Genomic DNA, 20,404 nt, shown 5'->3' with positions numbered 1-20,404 from the left:
TCTCTTGTACTTGTTCAATAGGTATATTATTTACATTCAATTTCAGTGTTAGCTCAGCTTGTAACTGATACAATGGACTTTGTTTTATCAACATTGGGAATCAATTTATTGTTTTTTATCCATTCTAACATTCATTTTAAGTCTTTATGTAAAATGTTTTTCAGTTCACTTATTGATGAAGCAGCTGCATAAATTGTTTAGTCATCCACGTACATAGCGATCTGAGCCTTTTCTAAGACAAAAGGAAGATCATAAAACTGAAAACAATAGGGGCCCTAAGCAGCTACCTTAAGGTACCCCACATGCCAGGTGTGTCATTCGATATGTGAGCTATTTAAGCATTGTAACCTGTAATCACAGAGAAGATATTCAATACAGTGTGATTCTGCAAACTAATTACTTTAATTTAGAACAAGTTTACCTCTGAAATCTATCCATATCTCTCAATCATTAGCATCCTTTCAAGTAAGCCCCATGGACCTAACAGAAGTTTGACGGTAAGTGCACAAACCGACTGATCAACCAAACAACCTTCATTGTTTTAATAATCATGGCATTGTTAAGGTGGAACCATTATAGGCAACAACATCGTCTCAGTTTTCAGATAAAATCAAGTCATCAACAAATAGGAAATCAACAGATATGGGATCCATGCATATCACTAAAAATCCTCCATTAAGAAAGAAAACATATCCAGTGAGTATCTTTTAGAAAAGAGCATCAAACCTTTTTATCGAAAACGCAATGATAAATCATTTTCTACACTTGTAAAGCCCTTGGTAATCCAGCCTTCTCCTGCCTCTCCCGTCTTGCAGCATCTTTTCCTCTAATGTCAGCCATGGGCAATGGATCCTTCTCCATAGTCGCCTCTCCCCTAACTTGCAGCAATCTGTAATCTTTCATCACCAATAAACATTATCTAAACTACTTGAGTGTTTCATTAACTCAAAAATCTTTGATCATACAGACATGACTAGTGGCACATTCACCTCAAGGGGGAGGCCCCAGTTGCCCTGATGTACTTCCAAAGATAACTCATGTTTAAAGGGATACTTCACCCATTTGCATTAAGCTTTGTATCATTAGAAACCTGGTAGTATTTTTGAATGGTCGTGCGTCCCGCCACCTCATTTTCCCCTGAGATGGGAAATCTTTGTATTTCTAAGTCTGAAAAGGAGCCTCCAATGACGCAAAAATCATCATTTTGCGTCATTGGAAGCTGTTGTGGTTAGCAGGGTGAAACTACAACGCTAGTTCCTCATACTTTCGACCACTGAAGCTACAGACCAATCACAGTGGGTGGGAACTCACTCCCAGAATCAAAACTTAACATCCGCCACATTCCTTGGAAGCTATGCTAACAGGCTATATGGAGAAAGCTGATAATGGCGAAAAAATATAAATATAGCGGCGAGATGGCTGCTGCCGACAGGCCGGTCATGTTTCAACGGGTGAAGTATGCCTTTAAGGACCTGTGATTTACAATTGGTAATTAAGTTTTATTTGAACTAACATGAACCTGTTCCTAAGCATTTATCAATGTATTCAAATGTACGTCAATTTTCTTTCTTAACATTACAAAGAGTAAGGGTTTTACCTGCTCTTTAGTAATATTAAATAACAAAGAGGTCTTTTACCTGCTCTTTAGTAATATTAAACAACAAAGAGGTCTTTTACCTGCTTCTTGTAAAGCGTCTCGAGATAACATTTGTTATGATTGGCGCAATACAAATCATGATTGATTGATTTTAAGAGAGAAAGATAGGTTAGTTTTGTATTTTGAATTTTTGATGGTGCAAAGGGTTGACCTTTGTTTTTCATGTGGATCACAGACTGGGGGTTTAAATTATTGATGTCTTAACCTCCATGCATGAGTTTAAATGTCCTGGTGTGGCTAAATGCAAAGTAGTTAAACAGTGATTGGCTGTTTGTTCATAAAGCAAATGATTGTATTCATAAGCATACAATATATTTACATTTTAGCATAGCACTGAAAACTGCTGTAGTGTAATACGTCCACCTATACAACCCCTTTCATTGTTTTGAATGACATCCGACAATGAAGCGGCACAGAGGAGAAGAAACACAGAGGCCCTTTCCCAAAGCCACAGTTCAGTATGGAGTGCAGATTTTAGAGTAGGGGGTTTCAGTAGACTGAACCCCCGTGGTCATTCAGTGGGCATTTTTGATGAAGGCAAAAAATGTGCTTTTAATAAAATCTTAGGCCAAAACATTTTCGCAAAATTTTTTGACGTGGATATGACTGCTAAATGTTTTCTGTTTTGGCCTCATACTTGATTAAAAGCACATTTTTTGCCATCATCTGTTTGCCCCCTTCTCCGACTACAGCATTATTTGATCCAGTACTAATATTTTGGTGCATCTGTTTTGTGTGTTATTTTTAACATCCATAAGCAGAACTTCTAAATATCATTCATAGATTGTTTGTTTTCTTTATCTGGGAACTAGGAGTTCTTACATTCGATGTGATGTGTTACGTTGTGATGAATTGAAGATATTACAGTACGTGAGTTAATGCAATGTAGCAATGGGAATCTGATACATTTATCATGTATACACTAGTGTGAAAAGGCAGGTAAATATAGTGAATAAAGTTGCATTTAATGTTTGCCAAACATTATGTAGCCAGACACAGTATTATAGAGTCTAGATCTAAAGTCTATATGATGCACCTATGATAGGTCTCTACTTTCTATAGGTTCAAGGAGAGCAGGAGACGTGCATTCAATTCACAAAAATAGCTTTGTAGAACCTGAGAGAATGGAGAGAAGTAAGTTTAAGAAATATTTTTATTGAACAACATTTATAAATAGCTACTCCAGAACTCGAAGCTTGATCCAAAGGCAACTGGACTGGTTGAAGATCTTGAAGACATTTCACCTCTCCTGAAATGTCTTCAAGATCTTCAACCAGTCCAGTTGCCTTTGGATCAAACTTGATCCAAAGACCTGGGTGACTGAGAACCTACACAGACATACTCCAGAACAAATATATATATATATATATATATGTATTTGAGGGAGCAATAAGTAAACAAGGTACTTACTACAGGGAGATTCTATCGCAGAGCACCATAGAAACCAACACGTGAGCACATTGTGATCATTAACACTTCAACCTACACGTCAATTTACACTGCAAGGAAAAGCAGATCAACAAGACACTCAAGCGACCACCACTATCAGACCTACCACACTGCATGTGTGACACACTGTAATGAGTCTTTATTTTGTATGAATATTAATACAAACGTATTAGTTCCTCTCCATGATAACAACCAGCTCACTTTACATGATCTCTTACGTAACAACTCATTTCATTAGTCAGCACCCCCAAGCAAAGATAAACCTTTAGTGGAAGAAAAAGAAAGTCACACTGAGCCCAAGGACATAAAGCCATTTCTTTGTGGTATCCACCAACTCAAGTGATAATATTTGCGTACACAAAAAAGGTCACTATCATATCCTCATCTCTTTCTTGTTTCATGACAAAAATATTCAGTGTTTTGTTCGTCAAAATTCAAATTTTTCCACAAACTGTATTACAGTGTTAATTTTCCTATGTATCCACAATGAACATTTTTTTCAAAAAGTTTTGGTTAAAACTACAAACATGTAATGTGGAGGAGGCCTAAACATATAGAGAAAGATTTTGTCAAATGTGTCTGCATCACAGTCTCTTCATTAAGAAGAACAATGAATTACTGACCTGAGCACTGACCACCAGCTGTCTCACATTAAGTAATTAAGACAATTGGTCTGAAAAGGTAAACCAATTAAATTACATTTGGGATTAAACTAATGAAAAATCAACAGTAATTCAATAAAAAATCTTAAAGGCAGCTAGCAATCCTGTGATACACGGAAATGTCTGCAACAATGTCATGATAAACAGCTGGGTAATTCTTCAGTCAATATGTGATTGAGTGGAGGATGAAAGCAGTTGACATTGCATAGAAAAAAAACTAAAAGGCAACCCAATTGCCATACAGCTAATGGCCAAACAGCAATAGTCCTGAAAGTTCAATGGAGGCCGCCTCATTTTTTGCTTTTGAGTCTAATCAAATTGTTTTGGTGAACCGAATGTGCAATTTGCAGAGACATACCTTTACAATAAATTACGCTCAATCCAGTAGTAGGAGTTTTGAAATTTTTGCTAGACTAGACTATTTTTTTTTTGTATGTGTATTTTTGTATTTAAATTCAATCGTCTAGAGACTGTGTTCATGAATAATAGGAAGCTCTGATAATCTAATATTGATTTATTATGGGTTATTTTGTTGCGAAAAATCAATCATGTTACCCTTTGAGACTAGCAACTAAAAACTCTCATTTAAAAAAACTGTGGCACTGGAGTATACTTTCCAACTCGTATACTTTCTCCAATATGAACCACTTCAGTGGATTTGTTCTTCGCTCAATTGGTTAAAAAAACAAAGGATGCTGTAAAGGAAATCATCAAATTCCACTGTGATTATTTATCTTGAAAACATTTATGATACATTAACCTCAGTATAAGAAACGTATTGTTTTTCACCCTGGGTCTCAGACAGATTGCAAAGTTAATTTTGATAGTGGCAGGAGAAGCAAATAAGCAATATGGTGCAACAGCACTTCGTTTCTTCGGTCCAAGCTAATAAAAGTCATGAACCAGTTTAAGTCTATGTCTACAGTTATGGAAACATGATCCTCTGCTTTCTTTACAATATAAGCTGTCAACACTGTTTTGCAACACTTTAAGGTAATCTTATTCAATCAACATTACAGCCTAATATGGGGAATGGATCGCACACAATTTTTAAAGGTTTCCTAAGAGCTTGTGAGAAGGGGTGACAATCACTCTAAAAAAATTCTAATCAGTAAGAGTTTCTGACTCTGTCACAGTTCCCCATGGAGAAGGGCATGAACAAAGGTCCTAGAAGGTCATGCTATTGGTCTTAAAGTCAATAGTCTACTCTCAGGGGCTTACTGTGCAGATGCAACTGTAGTTGTTTAATAAATGTCTTCATTGATGTTTTTGCAGCATACACAGACATCTATGAGCCTGGTTAGACCTGGTATTAGGAAAGTGGACTGGCTGATCCAATCCCAAGTGGACAACGCTAAACACAACTGTTAGCATCTGGACAGATCACATGACTCCAAATGCATCTCCAGAGGCCACCTGTGATTGGAGCTCAGTTTCCTGCTCTTTTTGCAAATGAACTGTTGGCGCAGTGGTTAGTGCGTGCGTCCCATGTATGGAGGCGCAGTCCTCCAAGCGGGCGGCCTTGGTTTGAATCAAACCCGTGGCTCCTCTCCTGCACGTCAGTCCCCGCTCTCTTTCCTTGGTTTCCTACTCTATCCACTGTCCTATCTTTACAATAAAGACACAAAAAGCCCCAAAATAAATCTTTAAAACAAAATGTGATGCAGACATGAAGTGCATAAAGGGAATAGATACTTTAGGCTGTCAACGTCTGATACAGCTACACAGCGGGCATGTTGATACCGGGTGTAAACAGGGCTGTGTTTTACTTGGGTAGGTAGTAAAAATAGTGAAAATGACACTTTATTAAGCTGAATAAGCAATTATTGAGGAAAGACACTAGCAGGTGTAAAAACGGCTGTAATGTGTGCTAGACACACAGAAACACCTCCTCAGAGAACCATGATATGCTTGGCTGGTGAAAGTAATAGAAATGTGTGGTGACTCATAAACAGGGTGATAGGCTGCTGATTTAAAATTGTCTGTGAAATGCTTTCACAAAAGGTTAAACATTTTCAAATAAGAATGGATGTTTCTCATGTTTACTTTGAAAGGCCAACACAGCCAACAGCTGTAGCATCTCATTTCGGATCTGCTTTCAACATACACAACATTCAGTTCCCTGTCTTCATTTCTTGAGGATTTTTATTTACGTCAGCGCCATGGTTTTGCTCCATTGGACGGCGCGCGCCCTGCCCAACTTGGTTATTTAGTCTACCTTGACGCGTGCTTGCAGCGGGCTCTGTAGGAAAAAGACTTGCAGCGTATTTGAAACAAAGCAGAGGGTAGTAGTGCTGCTGGCACGCTCAGCAGAAGGACCGCAGCTCTTGCTGTGGAAACAGGAGCATTGACTAGAGTGGCTATGAACGGGTGTGACCTGCAGTGTAAAAGCGCTTCGAGTAGAAATAATGCCATATTTTTTTGCCAATTACTCCATGCATCTGGTTTGTCAACAAGCAGTGGACGGTCGGCAAGACTAGAATCTTCCAAGTTAGCAACCATGGCTCTAGTTCTGTGTTACGTTCCCCAAGATGGCTAGGCGATGAGGGGAGTAACAATAAATTAAAACCCAGGGAAAAGAAATAGGAACTAAATATAAGCAAAGTTAAAAGGGATTTATTAACAAACTAAAGCAAAAGGTGCAACACAAAACAAACTTCTTCTAAAAAACACCAAACAAAAGAGAAGCCAATCAATCTTACACACTATTCAAAACTAACAATCAAGATATAACAATAAGGTCTTAATCGGAACACAATCCTTCCACAGAAGGATCACAGGTTCTTGACGTCAAAGCCAAGCACAAAGGTAGAAAAATTACTCACTGGCAGCCTCCTCTCCTGCTCGTTCTAGTTTTGCTCCTGATTAGTAATTAGCCACAGGTGTGGCTGGGCACTCTGAGGCTGAGGAGCAAAACCTGGGGAGCACACACAGGAGAGAGAGAAAACACAAACACAAAACTACGGCACGTAACATTCTGCTTCTCAGCCCTGGACTGTAAATAAAAATCGGAGAAGCCTAAGTGATGTCACTCATTTATTACTGTAGGGGGCTTTTGAGTCCCATCAATGGCTGTCACCATGCTGTCTCACTTAAGCGGCAACCTCCAGAGTGACTAAATGACGCTGATGGGGATGTGCAAAATGCTGCAGTTTGTCGAGTGTCCCCTTGAAGCTGGCTGCGGAAGTACTGGAAATCACACACCCAGCCAAAAAAAAAAAAAACAGCAGCAGAAATGAACAAGTGTAAATCCTGGTTCAAAGAACAAAATCGGTCTGGTTTGCTTATGTCTTCACCGGCACACACAAAGGGGCTGAATTTATTGATAACGATGTAATGTTCAGCTCCAGCTTTAAGCCTGTGGTTAGGTTGATTGAAAGTTTCCAGCATGGCGACAGTCATGGATGAGCCCCCTGCAGTAACAGACGGATGACTTCACTCAGGCTTTGTCCATTAATAATTACAGTCAATGGGAAAAACACAAAGGTAGGGACTAGAAAATAATACTACAGTAGAGAGAATAAAAAATGTGTCAAGAACTACGAAATAAACAGGAAACCCTTAAGACTACACTGAGGAATAATACCATGTAAGAGCAGGAAGTTAACCAAGCCATGACACGCAAAGACCAAGACCTATACGAGAAATCAGAAGTCATGATCATCGGCCCTAAATCCATCATTAAATCCACCAACAATTTCTCCCTCACCATCGATGGCTCCACAGTGCTCCCTTCCCCCCACATCCGTGAACTTGGTGTCATCTTTGACCAAACCCTCTCCTTCGACCCAAACCCAAAACATCCTTTTTCCACCTCAGAAACATCGCCCGCCTCCGCCCATCCCTCTCTTTTTCAGCTGCTAAGACCCTCACCCACGGATTCATCACTTCTAGACTAGACTACTGCAACAGTCTCCTCCACAGTTCACCATCCAGAACACTCAATACGAAGCTTCAATACAATCGAGAACTCCGCTGCTCGTCTTCTCACGCACTCCAACACCCGAGACCACATCACCCCCCGTCCTTCATAACCTCCACTGGCTCCCCATCCCCCAGCGTATCCACTTCAAACTCCTCATCCTCACATACAAAACCCTACATAGCCCGGCTCCCCCCTACCTGTCTGAGCTCCTCCACTGGCACACTCTCAGGTCTTCTGACGCAAACCTCCTATTTCGTATTTAAAAAAGCGCTCTATATGTCTTATTCATTATTATTATTATTATTATTATTATTATTATTATTATTATTAACTGCAAAATAAAAAAGGAAACACTAAAGACTTAACTCAGGAATATATTACAATACAAACAGGGTATGACAACTGAATCACAAATGAATACAAACTAAACGAGTAACTCATGACACCTTGAAAGGTGGATCATTCTGTGAACGTTTCTAAACCCATTATTTTCCACAGTGATTTTACTCTCACGGATGGAAAACATAGCTCTCCGATGAGGCTGAAAAACAACTTCACACGGAAAGTCTTTGAATCATAATAATAGTCAAATGTGATGTACTACCACTGGGCTTCACGAATGACATACATTACTGAATGGATAAAAAATGATGCCAATTCTACATTTCTGGATTTAGAAAATACTGGATGTGAAGCCGCCCTTTGCGATATGCCATTCATAAACAATGCAATAAGTCTACAAGGAATGAAAGATACTTTTATTGTCAGAAACACCTTGAAAACGTGGAAGCGTGTGCGTTTGCATTTTGGGATTGTGACTCAATACTCTATTTTGGCTCCTATTTCATGTAATCCTGATTTTGTACAGTCTTGCTGAAAACATGGAAGAGTGCTGGTATTTCACAAATATGGGACTCTAAAATCTTTCTCCCAGCTCATGAATGAATTTGATCTTTCTCAAACACAGTTTTTTCGTTATCTACAATTTAGGAGTTATATCAAATCCAGCACATAATACTGTATTGTATATGACTCAGCTGGAAAATATATTATTAAAAGCGTCGTCTTTAAACAAAAAAACTTTTTTATATGATCAAATGTTTATCAACATCCCTACTATCAGTAGCAGAGCTTCCTGGGTTGAAGATTTTGGGTACCATCTCGATGATGAGATGTGGAGAGAGATTTTACTAAATGCAAAAAAGATTACATGTTCGAACAAATCCTATGAGACTCAATATAAGATCATCCACAGACTGCACGTGACCCCGGCTATCAGATGTAAATATGACCCTACGTGCTCATCATTATGTCGGAAAAGCAAAAGTAGTTGTGGCACTCATGGTCATCTTATGCGGTCGTGTCCTAAAATCACAGAATTCTGGCTCTCGGTCCAAAATGAGATAAAGAAAATATTTGGGCGTTATATTCCTTTAAATCCTCATCATTTTGTTCTTGGACTGGACTTCTGTGACCGTAGGCACCGGTACATTCTTAGCGTTACTTTGTATGCTGCACGCCTCACAGTGTTACAGAAATGGTTAGACGAAGATCCTCCTGATATCTCAATGTGGTATGAAATACTGATGTCCATCTTGCCTTTGGAGAGATTATCTCATGTACTCAGAGGTACTCTTGAGGTTTTTGTAAGGGAATGGTCCCCATTGGCAATATTTCTAAAAGAGGAATGGTTCAGTGTAATGTGTGTAGGAACATCAAATACAATTGAATAGAATATGAATGATTTTATTTAGCTCTACTGGTTGTGAAAACTGCTGTTGTTAATCTGCTGTTGTTTTTTGTTTTGTTGTAATGTGTCTGTATGTTGTTGTCGTGTTAATTTGTTGGTCCTTAATAAATAAATTAAAATAATAATAGTCCCCACTCAGTCTGAATGACTTACTCATTTTGCTTTCTATAATAAAGGGACAATATCAAATATCTTATATGTTATTTTAATGATTGTTAAAAATATAAAACACTATTTATGAACATAACATTTAAAACGTATACTACACTGCAATGTATTCTGAGGCACCAAAATACTCATTTGGGAAGTAAAGCTGGTGGGTATGTAGTTTAGAAATTGCTCTTTTTCGCTTGTCAAACTCTCTGAATAACACAAAATGGTATCTGATCCTAGTATGAATACATCTGTAACTACAACATTGGAAACATTTAATGATATTTGCCTTCAACATTATGTAGTCTAACCTTCACATAGTTTCGACTCTAAAAAACCAACACCAGAACCTTCAACTCGGGGCAGCTGTGGCTCAGTTGGTAGAGTCGTCGTCGATCTTTCGATCCCCAGATCCTGCAGCAACATGTCCGATGTGTCCTTGGGCAAGACACTTAACCCCGAAATGCTCCCGCTGCTTCTTTGGTGGCGTTTGAATGTGTATGAATGGGATTAGTTACTTCTGATGGTCTCAGTACATCTGCCATCAGTGTGTGAATGTGTGGGTGTGACATGCGGTGTAAAAGCGCTTTGAGTTGTCAGAAGACTAGAAAGTCCATTTACCATTTAACTCTGTTGAGTCAGTGTTCAAATCAATAAGGTCCTTTAAACAATATATTGTAATGTATATTACAAGATATTTGCAATCAGTCCTGTGGGATCTGCAGTGTCCCCCCCAGTTACAATGGAAACTATTAATAATGCGTCTTATTTTGCCCAACACACATAAAGATAAATGAATACAAAAAAGAGATAGATTAAATGCAGCTTCTTAAGAGCACAAAGATGTTAAAGTAGGTGATGAAAGAGAATTGCAGACAGAATGATAGACAGACAAGTAGGATCAATCATTAAGTTGTTAATCTTCGGGCTTTAATGAGGGGAGAGCGACAGTGCTACCTCAAAGTAATCAATCCATAATGTAATCTCCTCAGGCAAGGCATCAGTCATTACAACTTGCCCCCTCTGAGACTCCACCCACATGTATTCACACACAGTTACATACACACACACACACAGCTATATGCCTAAAGCGTTATACCAAAACTAGTTCAATTTCTTTCCCAGTACAATTCAGTTTGCTCCTGTAAACCTTAATTCCCTCGCTGTTATAATATTGTTTTTTATTTCACAAATTAAATAGCAAACACGCATGAAGATTTTGTTTTTCAAATAAATAGACATTAAAACATGGAATACAAACATAGTGATTAAGAAATCACAGATGTATTCAGACTTCAGCATCCACCCGCACCATGCTATATCTGTTTTTAAGGTCCCATGATTTTTTAAAAGCTTTGTGGATTCCCTTCTGAGTTCTGTTCGCCCTTGCTGTGACCCAGCCTATCTCCCCATACTCAGGCTTGCCATGGAAGATCAATGGCACAGCGAGAGGTTAGGTTTTTAATTGAGCTATCCTGAAGCATGGGGGATGTTTTAATGAGGCCAGGTCCTGTTTTCATCCTGACCTTTAAGGCTCTGCCCTACAGGTGTCCATCCTCTAACTTAAAAGGAATGTATGTGCTTATATGGCTACCCCACAGCTGTCAAACACACCAAGCAACTCAGCAGAGCTTGACATTTTCACCTGAATATAACATGACCAGGAGACGATCATGGCCATAAAATGCAAAATGGTAATTCCTGTTTTATCCTGTTATCAGGACAAGCCTAATGTTTAGTGGTCCAAAGTATAAATAATGTTTATGAAGTACATGATCCAGACCACATCCATACAAGGACTTAAAGGAAGAGCGCGCAACATTTTAGTATATCCAAGTATATCCTATGAAAATGTCCCTTTGAGGGAGCACTAACTATTTGATATCTTTTATAGTATTTTATACAGTTTCTTTTCATACCTATTTGTTTGCACCAAATTTGGTTCTTATCTGCGCTGTAAGGTACAATTTGAATGACAATAAAGAAGTCTAACACTAGGCGATCCGTACCGTGCCCAAGACCGATTCAAATTAGATTGCCTGCCCCTCTGATTCAGTTATGAAGAATTAAAAGGATACCATTTAAATCATTAAGTTTTTTAGGTGAATAGTTGATGCACTGCTGAATTCAGGAAACTGACATTATCAGAGATAAAATGCAGACTATTTGACCTTAAATGAGGTAAATATTACTTGGATTGACATTTTATTTTAAGAAATTATACTTTTACTCCACTTTATTAATATTGGACACCTTGTCACTCGTTACAATATTTAATCTGAGTATAACCTTCAGTCTTAAAGGACATTGCATTTTCACAAGTTATCAAATGAAAGCAGTGAGCGCTAAAGGTCTGGATTGGGAGCAGCAGGCGGTTTTTAGCATTGCTACAGTACAACATAAATGAGACAAAGTTCTGATGTTCTGGTTTGTCTGGGATGAGAGATGGGAAACATGCTCTCCCTGCACATGTTATCAGAGAGAAATGTGGCACACTTTGATGTAGAGACATTCCCTGAGAGATCAGGGCTTAAATACAGTTTTTATGCTATTTGTCAAACGGCACAAGTGATCCACATTAATGTTTGAATAGAGTGTCTGTCAGCTCCTCTGCAGCCAAACATTTTGCTTTCTAAAAGCCTAGGTCCTGATTCACAAAAGGATTGTTTGGCGTTTACACCCACTGAACTTGTGCAAATCAGTCAACTAGAGACCGTCTAATTCAAAAACACACACAAAGGTTTTAATGCAGCCCTAACAGCACTAGAGAGTAAACTGCTTCTGTGTGTCTGAGTGGCTCAGCCGTTATGCAGTCATTTGGGGGGAAATTGACCACTCTAAAGGCAAATTGTCTTCATTGCAAAAAGCATCTCATTCAAATAAACACTAGCACTAACAGCCACACACAGTTTGAGTAAAAGAGACACAGTCTGCAGCTGGTGGTGGTGACTGCTCAAGTATTCATAGAGGTGACACATACACTCTGCCCTCATCAGGAAATCAATTAAAAAAAATAATGCTAGTATTTGAGGTGTTTAAAGTCAACAGTTGTATGCCAGGTAAGGTTTGCTTAAGGGCTAGATATTTTACTGTTGCTTGGAGACGACATTAGCAGCACTATTTCCTTCTCCCACTCATGTCTGAAGTTATCATGATGGCACAGATGACTCCAAGTCATTTGGGAGTTTATGAATGGATCTGTAAAACCATCACATTATCAAATATCTAGCATAGATGTGATTGGTAAAAGAATAAAAAGCAGGCGGGGAAACAGCTCCCTCTCCCATCAAACTAAAAAATGTTTAAGTGCATCTTCTTCTTTTCTTTTAAAGATTTCAAACACATTTTCCACTTTTAAACATCTTTATTTCTGAATATTTTCTTTGATGATCTTCAATCTTTATTTTAAATGTCTGAACAATTTATTTTCCACATCTTTTTTTTTTTTACATCTTTATGTCACTCAGCCAAACTTTCTCTCAAATTCAAGCTCAAATTGTAGGCTTATCTAGACTAAAGTTCTTTAACTATGAGTCCTCCATAATCCATGAACTAAACTGAAAACAGACTCAGAAATTAACAATGTGAACGCTTACATTGTAAGCCAAAAAAACAGTTTTCTGCTCGCTGATGAATTTGTCTCCTCTCTGTAGCTACAAAAAAAACAAAAAACAATGCATTTTGCCCCACACGTCACAAAAGTTAGCTAACCATATGTTCACACTTGGTCCAGATGGCCTTTTATAGCTGTAACAAAAATAAAACTGACAGCAACTTTCACACAAAGTGAAGCTCGTCATCTACTTTTGGTCTGTTGACAAAAAGAGAAAAATACTGAGAGAATACTAAAAGGTATGATCAGTTATTGAACACTGTCAAAGCATGCCCTTGGTTTTGTAATGAAAAGTATAATGTATACTGTAAAAAAAGCACGTTTTGTTTTTGTACTGTGTACAAATATGTCCTCAGATATTACCAGTGAATTTAAAGCCAATTCATCAAATCTACTATCTATGTTATGTGTGTAAATGTGTTCAGAAGTACATATCCTGGAAGAGGTTTCTTCCCATTTCAATGTAGGCCTCCTTCTCTTGTGCAGACATCTGCTCCACTAGCTCTGGCCTCTGGCTGACCTCTCGGTATGAGAACGGTCGGCCCCCCACCGTCACCATGGGCTCGTCCCCCACCTCTTCAAACTCCCCGTCGTCCTCTTCGTCGTCCTCGTCAGCCCGACTATGAGCAGCTGTGGTGGTGGGAGGAGCTGAGGGAGAGCCATCGTCTGATTCACTGGTGTCACTGTCAGAGTCACTAGCATTTCCTGTGGCGGAGGTGAGTCCCCTGGTAGCGACGCTCGCTCCACCTCCACCTGCTGCTGCCGCACCCCTTTTCTCATGGATGAGCAAAGCACGCATGACTTCCTCATTCTCATCTGCCTGACCAATCCCAAGACCGGCTTCTCCATCCATGGGTTTGTGTACTATGTCTCCACCTGTCAAAAAAAACCAAAAACATATCAATAAATATTTTGAAATGGAAAAGAATTGATAGATGACGACTTCTTGACTGTAGGCTGCTTCAAGAGCTTGTTGTTCTTTACCTAATGTTGTGCCATTTGTGACACTCAACTCTTGCTTATCCCATAATCACAAGCTAATGCTACCTAGCTACCTTAGATAGGAAGCCAATCAGTAGATAAAGTATTTCTTTTGTGAAGCTTAGGGGACATAATGAAAAGTAAAGTTGAAAAAGCCAAAGAAACCTTTGACAGCTTGTTCAAACTGGTTTAAGTACAGTCATATTTAGGTATACATTTTGGCGTTTGGCAGCCACATCATGTTTTCTTAAGATCCAAAAGTACAAGAATACTCAGCAGAGAAAATTGGGCATAGGTCCTCCAACTGTAAAACTTGAATTACTATGTGGTCGATTACATCTAGCTCCTTTTCAGCTCGTAAAGGAATTATTAGACTGATGATACATATACATTAAAAAAAATACTTAAGATTTGCTCCATAAAATAAAAATATAGACCTCACAGCAAGCTTGTTTGTTCAATGTTTGTGTTACACTTTAGACTGCTAAAAGGCGTCTGATAGATCGGCATGGGACCGGAATTATTAAATTGTTTTTAACCTGATTTGAGAAGAATCACTTTACAGCAAAGATATCAGATATGGTATTAAAACCATTTACAACCACAAACAGTGATTACCATGGCAGTGAAAAGATAGGCAGACAGGTCAGACTCTGTAAGTGATCATTCCTTCAGCTGAAGAGAGTGAAGCAGTAAACTTCTCTGTTCATATCATTTGATTTATTCAAGAGTTACATTTAAAACTTCAGGCTTAAGATTTTGAATTATGGCTGTTGAACTTTTCTAGAATGTGAAAACTGAATGCAAATCAAAGTGTTATTTACAAAGGTGGAGTAGCTGTAATAAACAGACTGTTTTATTGTGAATATAAAGTTAATTTACATTGCAGGAAAGTTTTTAAAATCATTTGTTTTTGCTGTTATTTTAGTGATTTAAAGAAAGAAAATCTGTTTGGACAAAAATCAGCATCTGCAGGTCAGAACAGGTACAAATCTGAAATTGGCCAAGGATATTGCAATCAGTGCATCTCAACAAAAAGGTTACATTGAGTAACCTAAATAAGCTCAGGTGATGTTTAGACCAGTGGTTCCCAAAGTGGGGGTCGGGACCCCCTGGGGGGTCGTGAGAGTCCTTCCAAAAAACCATATATAAATCAAAACATTGTGTCCATTATTGTAAAAACATAAACAAAAAAGTAGATCAAGAGATAACAGGTGTTCTGCTTCTAGCGTTTCCTGCAATAAATTACTAAAATAAAATATTGGGCTGTTCTAATGCCTCTATTTGGATAGGCATAATAGTGTGCCCAGCTGTGCGCAACATTAAATGTTTTAACCACTTCCAGGGACTATGGGGGTCAGCAGGTAATAATGTTTTTTCTGCTGTGAAGTTTGGCATTTTGACTTGCTTTAGGAAACAACCCTGTGGGTTAGTAACAGTAGTTTTTGCCACTTTTGAATGCGTCATTGACCATACTTTTAGCCAGGGCCCTACTACTCTGTCTAATAAATAAAGGCGAACAATTAATTATTTCTCAATTTCCTGATTTGATAAAATGATCTTTGACTTTAATCCGTGATCTGATCCAACTGAACATAATATCTTTCTAAATTCAATGTACTGAAATGAATGTAAAACAAAAACAGAATTTATTATTTTGGACATAAAAAAATGCTTGGTCTGTAAATTATTGCATGTACGCGCTTATAATATATTATATCACTTTCAAAAATATTGTCAACAATATTCACCAAATCATGTAGCACTAGTTAGTAACCACTTACTGTTTTTGAGGTGGTCAGGCTCGCTGTAAGCACCCTGCACAGTGCTCTCAGTCAACCAGACGGGCCTTTCTTTGGGAGCCTTGCCCTCATTAGCCTGCTTCTGCTGTTCCTGCTGCTCCTCCATGCTGATAACCACGTTCTGGGTGTACATGTCAGCGTATGACGAGCCTTTGTTTGACCAGGCTTCGCGGTGTGGCCCACTCGCTGATGCCGCAGAACGTTCACGGCTGGTGGAAAGACAAAATCATTACCCTCAAAAGATCATCAACAGCAGCAGCAGCTGGCGTAAGTTTCAAACAATATCAGATTTTTTTATGTTCTGGTTAGGACACTCTTGAAAAAGAGACTTTTAATCTCAATGAGTTTCTTTCCTGGTTAAATAAAAATTTTAAAAAGTTTAAACTCCTACTGTGACTAAAGAGAAAAGACATGGCATTGCACACAGAAAGTTTTGAGAATTAAACAATATCACCAAGGCCATTAATTACTACTACTGTTTACAGAATAGATCTCCTAATTTCTGTCACACACTTAAGGGAAGCTGTACTGTATGTGATGCTGACTGTGGAGGAAGAGTGTTGTAATTTGTGGAATTCTCTCAGAAGCTTACCTCTGTTTGAGGGCAGGGATCTCAGAAGGCTCGGGCTCCAACAAGTCATGGGACAAGTTAACATCTTCGGTCTCACGTAGTAGTGCATAGATGGGTTCAATCTGCTCATTGAAGCGTGCCACTTGTGTCCTCGCATCAGGACAAACAGACTCATCCTCTTCTACCTCGGTCTGGCAGAACGTGCAGCGAAATGTACCTATTGGTTGTAGAGAAGATTTAAAAATCTACGGAGAGGTTCAACTTCAGACATTTTGTTATCCACACTGAAAATGTCAAGTCTGAAGTTATCATGATGGAACGGATGAGTCTGCCAGCCGTTGGGAGTTTATGAATGGATCAGTAAAACCATCACATTATCAAATATCTAGCATGGAAGTGATTGGCAAAAAGATGATAACTTTTCCACTAACCCCACAGTTACTGGTATTATAGCTAACCAGTTCACTGCCAATGATTCCTTTCCCCTTTTTATCACGGTGTGTCAGATGTATAGATATGTTGGTTCATGTTGGTTCTTCCTCAAACTCACAGTATGTAAAATCAGCCGCCAGTCGAGGCTGGCAGGGAATCATCAGAGTGATTGATAAATAATATAATAAATGGAAAACCAATTTGAGTATATTTGTCTGTTGTTGGCAATTTTTATTGAACTTGAAATGCACTTCAGCACTACAGAAACCCGAACATGATTAGCTATTGTATCAAGCCCTGAGTAGTTGATGTCTTGTCTTCCAACAGCATACCTGCTATACTGCACCTGAACAGCTGTGAAGCCAAATGGCTGTTGTTGCTGTCCAAGGGAGGCGTAGCCACAAGCAGAAGAAGTCACAGTTTCATTAAGAGCCGGTTCAGATAAATACCTCTATAGAATTTTAAGAATAACGGCGATCAAACAGATAACTAAAAACTGGCTTAAACCAACCCCACCACAAATAATTAAATGGAAAGAAACAATTAAGGATGTTTATAATATGGAGAGAATTACACATAGGATAAGGAATCTAGGTGACGTCTTTGAGTTACGATGGAAGATGTTAACAGACACAGATTTAATATAGGGGCGAAACGAAGATCAACAAAGAGCAAAGTTTTGCGTATACCTGAGCATTGAACTTAAGCCACAAGCAGGTGGTGAAGAACACAGACAAAAATATATATATCTTAAATTCTATTAGAGTAGAACAATCCAAGGCCCGCTTTTTTTATTGTTTTGTTTTTCATTTTTTATTTATTCTTTTTGATAAGTTAATATGCTCTGTTGTTCTTTTGCTCTTTTTCTATTTTATTCTTTTTTTATTTTTTCCTTCCTTTTTGCTCACTCTTCTCTTCTGTCATAGAATGAGCTAACAGAAATATTTATCCATGCCTGTATAGATGATGCACTTATATGTAGATCTATGCTCATTCTGACAGTTTATGTTATTTTTCTTCAAAACTATCAAATAAAAAGTATTTATAAAAAAAAAAAAAAAAGAGTCAGTTCATAATTCCAACACTCCACACCCTTATTAGAAACTAAATCTGACCACTGTCATCTCGTAAGTGAGAAACAAGAAACAAGAAAGCAGCAAAAAAAAAACATGCAAAGATAAACTTAAATATGGTAAAAATCAATATTTGTGTAAGGTATACTTGATTCTCAAATAACTAAAAATGTTGAGTCCGTGTGTGTTTGTAAAGACGATGTCGGGCTCAGTTGTTATCTCTTGACTCCAACTAGATTTGACCAATAGTGACATATATAACCCAATGTTATTATTAAGCCACTGGCTTTCAGGGTAATGTCAAGCAAATGAAAGGGACTTCTTAAATAACTGGCAGGAGTTCTGCAGTTTGTTTCTTGTTCTCCTAAGAGGTCAGTAAGTCATTCAAAATCTCATGAAGACATTTCGATCAGTGAAATGGTCAGTAAACAAAAGTTATAGATATAACTTATGTTGTAACCAATTTATTTCACAACAGATTGTCTGTAGTCTGACAACAACAGTTTCTTGGAGCAACAGCCAAGATTTTTGAGCCACAGTCTTGGCTGGTGCCAGGTGGTTGTGTTACTTCTTTATCACAACATTTAACACGCATTGTGGGCCTACATCAATTAAAATATTAACAATTAGTTTGATCGACTAGTATTACTGGTGCCAACCAGCGAAGGTAAGGCATTCAAACGTTTAGCAAACTAACTCTGCACATCCCACGTGGACACTAGAACTCACTGCTGCCTACAGATTTTGCATTTTGAGATTTTGCCGATGTATGCTTGCACAGATAAGTAAACTGCATATTCTTTGCTGAAATGTGAACAATCATGCCAGGATTCAGTTAATTCAGACACGTTAGAGCAGTGGTTCCCGAAGTGGGGGTCCGGACCCTCAGGGGGGTCGCCAGCCACCAAGAGGGGGGTCGCGAGATGCCTTCCATAAAAAATAAAAAATCATTTAAAAGTGCATAAGTATATATGTTCACCCATTTTTGTAAATATACAAAAAGTAGTCTAATGTCATATAAGACAGTATCATTAAGTGAAATGAATGTGTACATTTTTATTGTTTTATTAGTTTGTGTTCCTAGTTTTTGGATAGGTTTATTAGTGTGTGCGTGGCTGTCGCTACGTTATATACCTAACTAACCACCTTTAAGAACAGTGGGGGGGGTCCCCAGTTTCTGTCACCCTTATTTTGGGGGTCACGACCTGAAACGTTTGGGAACCCCTGCGTTAGAGGGTATCATTACTAGTTTGCTACATGTCATTTTGGTCAATATTTACCAGTCATAGGATCAAACAGCTGGTTGGCTTCTAGGTCAGTGAAGGTGGAGTGGCAGCAGGGGCACCTGAAGGAGGCACGATTGGTGGAGTCCCGCTCATCCGTCTCAATGCGCCGTCGCATGTGATCCAATTTATACTTGACCACGTTTACCAGCAACCTAAAAGAATATGCACGGTAGAAGCACTGTTGTATACAACATAGTGAAGAGATGTGTTGAGTACACCATTAAATCCAAACAAAATAGAAACGTACCTGTAGTTGATGAAGTAGTAGTTGTGCCTTGTTGTCTTGCCATCAGGGGCTGTCTCCACTCTCATGCGGCACTTCACAAATTTGTCAGACTTCAGGGTGTTTAGAACCGAGCGCAACTGTTTACGATCAAACTTGAGCAGCTCCAGCATGTCCTCTTCTCGCACACAGGGATTTCGGATGAGCACGTCAAGAGCCAAGGCGTGTTCAACTCCATAGAAACCCCTCACAACCTGCTTGGCAAGCCGTTTAAGTGCTGCCGGGACCTCGGTCAGTAGTTCTGGTTCTATCATGGTCTGCTCTGGAGAGGAAGAGGGAAAAGTCCTGTGAAAAAAGATGTGAGACACCACGGGCATTTAAAGACACAGACACATTGTTAGGGAACAAAAAGATACCTTAGTAGAATGAATACTGAGATAATGCTGAAGGGTTATCATGCATTTTAAATAGACATTTTTAAACTTTAGATTTAAAAGAATAATTAAAGCCAGTATGTTGTGGAAAATAATGATATGTGTTAATGAGGCTTCTGTTTTGTGTCTGAATGGTAATAAATGTGTTGGCCTGTAGCTACAGTATTTCATTTATGATTCTTGTTATTGTTATATTGTTATATTTTCTGCTCCTTTTTATTAGAGAATATACAGGTTATGTTTGTATTGCATTGTTTTGGAAGGTACCACAAAGTAATTAGTAAGTTAGATTTATAGTTTCTCTATGTTTGCAGAAAACCCGTCGGCATGGCAACGTAAACCTACCTGATACTTTTTAACTTTATGTTCCACCGATACGAAAGAGAAACCAGT

At 38.5% G+C, this 20,404-nt stretch overlaps 1 protein-coding gene across 1 annotated transcript; it reads right to left on the bottom strand.

The window, feature by feature from the left end:
- Window positions 1–12,126: 12,126 nt before the first annotated feature.
- Window positions 12,127–19,916, bottom strand: gtf2e1 (general transcription factor IIE, polypeptide 1, alpha). Its single transcript, XM_061053733.1, has 5 exons — window positions 19,602–19,916; window positions 19,349–19,506; window positions 16,585–16,780; window positions 15,975–16,201; window positions 12,127–14,085 (listed from the first exon to the last, which is right to left on the bottom strand). Exons 1-5 carry the CDS (start codon window positions 19,889–19,891, stop codon window positions 13,631–13,633), a joined length of 1,326 nt encoding a protein of 441 aa, XP_060909716.1. The 5' UTR covers window positions 19,892–19,916; the 3' UTR covers window positions 12,127–13,630.
- Between the last annotated feature and the right edge of the window lie 488 nt (window positions 19,917–20,404).

This window comes from Labrus mixtus, chromosome 13 (assembly GCF_963584025.1).
Source record: "Labrus mixtus chromosome 13, fLabMix1.1, whole genome shotgun sequence".
Lineage (NCBI taxonomy): Eukaryota > Metazoa > Chordata > Actinopteri > Labriformes > Labridae > Labrus > Labrus mixtus.
This window is presented reverse-complemented; position numbering and strand designations above follow the sequence as displayed.

What these genes read in the sequence shown, in the direction of transcription:
- gtf2e1 (XM_061053733.1), bottom strand. Translation starts at nt 19,891, where the DNA reads ATGATAGAACCAGAACTACTGACCGAGGTCCCGGCAGCACTTAAACGG. An exon ending in TACTACTTCATCAACTACAG is followed by an intron (nt 19,507 to 19,601) that starts GTACGTTTCTAT and finishes ATATTCTTTTAG; the next exon opens with GTTGCTGGTAAACGTGGTCA. An exon ending in ATCCCTGCCCTCAAACAGAG is followed by an intron (nt 16,202 to 16,584) that starts GTAAGCTTCTGA and finishes TCTTTCCACCAG; the next exon opens with CCGTGAACGTTCTGCGGCAT.